The 7,500-nt window shown below is 42.7% G+C and overlaps 1 protein-coding gene across 1 annotated transcript in view; it reads left to right on the forward strand.

Annotated features, from left to right (window-relative positions):
* LOC106813179 (acidic mammalian chitinase-like) overlaps positions 1-5,325 on the forward strand; it is a 14,733-nt gene extending 9,408 nt beyond the window's left edge. Inside the window, exons 6-10 of the mRNA XM_014817247.1 lie at positions 144-329; positions 723-842; positions 1,136-1,223; positions 1,433-1,642; positions 3,984-5,325. Coding sequence (XP_014672733.1) covers positions 144-329; positions 723-842; positions 1,136-1,223; positions 1,433-1,642; positions 3,984-4,180 — 801 coding nt within the window. The 3' untranslated portion in view covers positions 4,181-5,325. The remainder of the gene's footprint in view (positions 1-143; positions 330-722; positions 843-1,135; positions 1,224-1,432; positions 1,643-3,983) is intronic.
* Positions 5,326-7,500: the final 2,175 nt, after the last annotated feature.

The following is a 7,500-nucleotide window of genomic DNA, read 5'->3' on the forward strand; positions in this document are numbered from 1 at the left end:
ATGAAAACTTTCGCGAAAAAACCTGCAGTTCGGTTCAAAAAGTATTAGGCTATGGTTCAATCAAAGGTCTGCAAGAAAATCCACTGGACTATAGAAGAACCATTACCAAATTGCAGTAAAATTCTTCGATATATGCGTTGCAGAAATGGGCAGCAGAAAGGTGGGTGTCCGGTGGATGTCCAAAGGAGAAGCTGACCATTGGCCTCGCCGCATACGGTCGTAGCTTTACACTTCAACTCGCTTCTAAATACAAGATGGGCGATGCTGCAAATCACGGTGGTACCGCGGGAACGTACACTCGCGAAGCGGGCTTTCTGTCGTATTACGAGGTGCGTCATGTGGAACCGCAGTTTTCTACGCCTAAACAAATCACGAAAAATTACTAGCAAATACGCGTTAGCCAGTTTACGAATAGCAACGTTGAGCGTTATAACCCCTTTCCAAAAATACTCATTTGTGGTCCATACCGCATCGTCTTGCCTCTCAATCTTGCACTTTTAATAGCAAAACATCTTCCGCGGTTCGCGCCTTGTGAGCTACGTTTCGTTGGTCCGCCCTACCATTAAAGATTACCACTGATGCGTAGTAGATTCATGATTGAGTTAGATTTGCCCCCTGTCCATATAAAGTAACACAGTACATTAATACGTATACTTGACATGTACTTAGGCAGGTAACCAAAAATAGTAATAAAAATAATAATAGAAGCATTACCGTCACAGGTGTGCGACATGCTCAGGTCGGGAGCTACGCGAGTGTGGCATAATGATCACCAGGCGCCCTACGCCTATCTTAGCAACCAATGGGTCGGTTACGACGACGAGCAATCCATCGCTAACAAAGTAAGTGCAGCTCTGTAACATAAGACAGGAGAATTCTGTGTAAGTTACACATTGGCATAAAGGGGCAATCACATTCACACTAGTATGTCGATCCAATAAAGTATTGCTGATATACATGGCGTTTGAGTCGGAAACTATGTTACTTCGTATATTATATTGGAAGCGAGCAAGTATAAACACAGCGCGCGCGCGTATGTGTGTGTGCATGAGCGTGCGTGCGCGCGTGCGTACGTGCGTATATATAATTATATATATATATATATATAAAGAGAAACGCTCTGCACGTTCTTCAGGTTGATTGGATTAAAGAAGAGGGCTTTGGTGGTGCTATGGTGTGGTCAGTCGACTTGGACGACTTTACCGGCATGTTCTGCATGAATGGTACGTACCAGCAACGTAATAGAAAATTTATCGTCCTCAGTTCCAACGCATGTGTAATTCTTGTCCGTAGCAAACCGTACGGTTTAGCAGTACTAGCCACGTTCTGATATAAATGTGAACAATCGTATCAGCTCTATGCCTTAGCGTAACGTTCATTAGTTGGCTGTTTATGTTAACATAATTTATTGTTTCTTCGTCTAACAATCAAGATAAGTTTCCACTGCTCAACATAATCAGGAGTGGACTACCATCCGCTAACGAAGTAATGATAACGTCACAGTTAACGTCATTATCATCGTCACCGACAACGTCAGAGACAACGTCATCACCAACGTCACCGACAACGTCAGAGGCAACGTCATCACCAACGTCACAGACAACATCAGCTCCATCGACGACTGTGGCGACATCAGGTGGAGGTGGGCCGCAAATTATCAATTGCTTTGAATGTGATACAGGCTGCCGGACCCTCCCTCCAATATACTGTATATATATATATATAATATATATCAGAAGTAGATAATAGGGGATAGATAATAGATAGTGGTATCCCTATTATCTACTTCTGATATATATACATATATATATATTCCTTGTCAGCTATAAAGGTTACATTCTTGAACAAACTTGTAATTGTAGTTATTATGAGCAAGCGTATAATTAGCAAAGCCTCGGTTGGTAAACCTGCTGATATTTTGAAAAGGTTCTCTACGTACACGTACGCGCACACATACGCATGCTCACACACATTAGCGCGCGCACGTATGTACACGCACAAACACGTACATACACATACGCAACATACACGCAACATACGCAACATACACGCAACATACGCAACATACGCAACATACGCAACATACGCAACATACACACACGTACGCATGAACACTATGGCATGTATTTTGTTTCATAATTCGATTTTTGTTTTATGGTTGATTTATCACATATCACATTCGATTTATCACATATAACATTCGATTTATCATATATAACATTCGATTTATCACATATAACATTTGATTTATTGCATATATTAACATTTGATTTATCGCATATAATATTTGATTATTTAATCATATGTTATATGCAATAAATCGACAATAATTCCCTGTTCACCTTTTCACCTGTTTACCTTTTCAATAGTTCCCTATTCACCCATTCCCTGTTCACATTATTTGATTTTATATCAGAAAAGAGAATCAAACCATTCGATCCTGGCATCAAACCATTCGGTTTTGGAATCGAATCATTCGATCTTCGAATCGAATCATTCGATCCGCGAATCGAATCATTCGATCCGTGAATCGAATCATTCGATCCGTGAATCGAATCATTCGATCTGTAAATCGAATCATTCGATCCGTGAATCGAATCATTCGATCCGTGAATCGAATCATTCGATCCGTGAATCGAATCATTCGATTCACGGAATTACGTGCTTTCCGGCTGGCCGCGGCTCACTTTGATCTCGGGCCCGACCGCTGACCTTGACCTTCCCGTCTCTGTTTTGTACATTCCCCCTGACACCGGTTGCGTCCGTGGCGTGTGGGATTTGCCCGCTTACAATATATTGTGCATTCTGCGGGCCGGCCGGTGAGCACAAGACGCCTCGATCGCTCCCTCCCTCTCTCCCTCCCTTCTCCCTCCCTCCCTCTCTCACTCACTTACTACCTCGACCCCCGACCCCCTCCCTCCCTCCCTCCCTCCCTCTCACTCACTCACTCACCACCTCGATTCCTCTCTCCCTCCCCCTCCCTCCTTCCATCCCTCCCTCCCTCACTCCCTCCCTCCCTCTCTCACTCACTCACTTACCACCTCGATCACCTCCCTCCCTCCCTCACCACCTTCTCCCCCTCCTCCTCCGCCACCTCCTCCCCCTCCTCCTCCTCCTCCACCACCGTCTCCCACTCTCTTCTACCTCCTCCACCTTCTCCCACCATCCTCTACATCCTCCCTCTTTTACCTTCTCCCCCTCCTCTACCTCCTCTCTCCCCTATCTCCCCACTCCTCGTCCTCCTCCACCACATTCTCCCCCTCCTCTACCTCCTCCCCCTCCTTCTCCACCACTTTCTCCCCCTCATCTACCTCTTCCGTCTTCTCCCACCATCCTCTACCTACTCCCTCTTCTACCTTCTCCCTCTCCTCTACCTCCTCCACTACCTCCTCTCTCCCCTATCTCCCAACTCCTCCTCCCCTTCACCACATTCTCCCCCTCTACCTCCTCCCTCCTCTACCTCCTCTCCCTCCTTCCCCACCACCTTCTACCCTCCTCCTCGACAACCTTCTACCCTCCTCCTTGACCTTCTTCATGTACCCCTTTTCTACCTCCTCCACTTCTCCCCCTCCTCTTTCTCCACTACCTTTTCCCTCGTCTTCTACCTCTTCTACCTCCACTCCTTCTCCCCTCCTCCTCCTCCACTACCTTTTCCCTCGTCCTCTACCTTCTCTCCTTCCTCCTGTACCACCTTCTCTCCTCCTCATATACCTCGTCCCTCTTCCTCTATTTCGATCCACGGGTCGAATGATTCGATCCGTGAATCGAATCATTCGATCCGTGAATCGAATCATTCGATCCGTGAATCGAATCATTCAATCCGTGAATCGAAGCATTCGATCCGTGAATGTTATATGTGATCAAATCAACCATAAAACAAAAATCGAATTATGAAACAAAATACATGCCATAGTACACACGCACGCTCAATTCTACTTTCTACGTTTACTACACTATGTATTACGTTTATCTTTACTCCGCAGGTGAGTCTTTTGACTGCGCCGGTAAAGCTGACGGCTTTTACGCAGACGATGCGGACTGCAACAAATACTACCGATGTGTCGGCAGCGTGATGTACCAATTAAACTGTCCACAAGGCCTTTACTGGAACGTGCAATGTACATGTTGCGATTGGGCGTATAACGTAAATTGCACTCCATACGGCATAATCATGAGATAAATATGACCATGTTGGCAAGACCATCTGTAGAGGTAGCTGGTACTATTTTTATTATTGCTACTGAGATGAGGCGTATGGGTAGATTTTCGCTAAAATAAAATAATACAAAATTAAAAAACCTACGTAAGTGCTATGAGGCGTGTGGGTGATGTCTAACCTACGTAAGTGCTGGTGGATGTTGGGCGTCTTACAAAACAATGCAATACCTCGCGCTATTGATTCGTTACGGATCCTTTTTTTACACGGTATTTTGAGTAACGTCTACAACGATATGTTGAATGAAACAAACCTTCCGTTCAAGCCATAATAACTTTAAGTAGCATACCATATACGTTATAAATCTAATGTCATCGTATATGTTGTCTTGAAAACAAAACAGTTATTGTTAAATTGTGTTTATAAAATATTATTTGGTATCAAGAAATCTGTCGCATTGCTCACTAGTTATAACGTCAATATTTTCGGTCGGTATATAACAAATTATCTGATATTGAATTTGTAAGTAGTAAGTAAGTAAGTAGTAAGTAAGTAAAAGTAAAATCTTTATTTAACGACGGTAAAACACGTTAGGTACAGACACAATAAATTGGCGCGGACCTATCTTCCACATGGCCGTCTCTATTGTTGTTCTTACAACCTAATATAATTAAGTAGCGGTAGTAAGATTGTACACGATGATAGCTGATGATGATGGTGATGATGATGATGATGATGATGATGATGATGATGATGATGATGATGATGATGATGATTAAGTATCAACGACTCCAAATTCAACAACATCAACATCACTCAACAGCAAAATAAAGCAATCATCGCATTATTACGATTAAAATTCCTCTTGTTATCGAGGTTGTCTCACAAGAACGTGACACGGTGCATAGATCATTGGTGTCATCGGTGAATGTATAGGATTACTGAGGTTTAAGCCGCTGGTAGATGTAAAGGCACACCAAATTGCGACACTGTTCTACTGACCTAGTACAACGTGGAGCACTTGCTTAGTCAAGCATTACATTCTGACAATTACTCGCCCGGTTGGTTGTAATGTCCGCATAAGTATCATGTTAGCTAGTGTACCCACATGATGTTAGATACACAAATCATGGGTAAAATTCCCTAATGGATTTATTGCCTTCTAGGCGGTAAGAAAACTGTTTTGACTAAACTTCGCGTGATCGAAATATCACGAACGAGTAATGTTTTCAGTCTTCATGCACAAGTAGTCATTCATAGTCATAACGTAAGCATGTATAGATGTGTGTCAAACACATCAGCGTTCACAATATCAATACCAATTTTCTTGCTGTACGCGTACTAAAAATACATGTTGACTAATAGTAACATTAGTACAAATAATAAGATCCTACTATGCTGTGCTACGCACGTTGGGCAAATGCACGCACAATTTATTGTCCATCCGCGCCTAGGGTCCCTGTATACAAGGACCCTATCCGCACCTATCCATGCAGTCTCGGCACCCACTAATCGAGAATGTTATAACTACGTACACACGTTAAAAATGTACACAGATTAAAAACAAAACAAATTCCAATGAATTAATGACAGAAGTATTGTGTTTCCAGCTAATGAGTTCTTTCATATATGCGAAAACTTAATAAAGGTAAAGGTAAAAGGTGCCAACCGGTCTTTAGACGGTCGCTAAAACAAACAGAGTATAGCAGTATTTGCTATTGCATTCGACAAACAAGCTGATACCTGATTGATAGTTCATAATGTCAGCGATGACAATATATAATGTGATTGGTGGATACGAAATAATGACTGGATATAAAGGTTTAGAGAAATAACTATGCTAATGATAAATTCTTATCTTAAATGTCAACGAATATTGTCGAATAACTATCAGAACCTCTTCAACCTACCTCCACTTTCTTAACTGCACGACAATGGAATATAGTGAGAGTGTAATTAGTACAGGGTGTTATTCAGCCAAATTATACAGGCACATTTAAAGTATTCCTGTGTATATATGCTTTCATTGCCGATGGCGTAACAAGATCTAATCGTTCATTTTCGACTTACTGACTGGTTTCTTGACTGTAACACCATAATATATAGTACTATGTTAGACGGACCACACGCTTGCACGCATCTCGTCTTCCCATACACGCATGCACGGACATAAACGTACGCGCGCGCAGTTTCACCCACCTAGTCTTCCCATACACGCATACACGTACATAGACGTACGCGCGCACAGTTTCACCCACCTAGTATTCCCATACACGCACACACGTACATCGGCACATTTTGCGTACTTCGTCTGTAGGTTGCGGCCATAACAAAACATTGACTACTACAATAGGTATGTGGCTTTCAGATTCCTTGTATGTGTCAGGCGCGTAGCGCATTATTGCTATACTGATCACACTCTCCTTAGCATTGTGTTGAGCAAACTGGCGTGTCCCTGAACTAATTTTCACGCGTCGTATTTATGCGTTTACAACTCGTGAATTTGGATTTACTTCATCACTGAGGTGCAGTTTATGGCTAGGGAGTGAGAGTGTAGAACCAGAGCGCGACTCTGTCAATGACACTGTTACGTATGTTGCGAATGTTATCACACGCTGGATTTACACGCTGTGTTTATGTATGTACGCATATTATGCAGGGCCGTAGGCTGAACAAATTCCTAGGGGGTGGGGCAAAATTTCTTGACTCAATTGTGTAATGATGAGCGACGGGCGCAGCTCTTGATCGCCGTCCATAGGCAAGGCCTGAGACAAGGCTTTCACGGATAAGTGACCAAAAAAAATCACATTAGGGTTATTTAGATTATTAGCTATAAGCTTATTTTTTTTAATTTTGCTCCAATATTTAGGGGGGCAGATGCCTCGTGCCCCCCCCCCTCAGGCTACGGCTCTGTTATGTATGTATGCAGTTGATTAATACTGTGCATTGTGTACGTAGTTATATGTAGGCCTATATATGTTACGCCACTGTTGGAAATAACTCGTTACAACCGCAGACGTGAAATAGGGATCACGTGACGCATCTGCGCCAAGACGTATATAGCGCATCTGATTGAATCAGCTGGCGTAACTAGGTTATTCATTATAATATACATATATAAGTTAACCTTGTTGATTTTCTTGCGGACACAAATTAGCATGCTAGATATGCATGTAGCGTCTTCGTCCTCAGAGAATTCCACAATGATATAATGAATTACAAGCGTCATGCAGCGTCGGAGACTTTTTATCATCACAAATCAAATATGAGTAATTAGCATAAGTAAATAGCATTGTTACGCATGAGGTTTAAGTAATGTCGTAATGCGCGCGCGCATGCGTGAA

This window comes from Priapulus caudatus, unplaced genomic scaffold (assembly GCF_000485595.1).
Source record: "Priapulus caudatus unplaced genomic scaffold, Priapulus_caudatus-5.0.1 Scaffold736, whole genome shotgun sequence".
Classification (NCBI taxonomy): domain Eukaryota; kingdom Metazoa; phylum Priapulida; class Priapulimorpha; order Priapulimorphida; family Priapulidae; genus Priapulus; species Priapulus caudatus.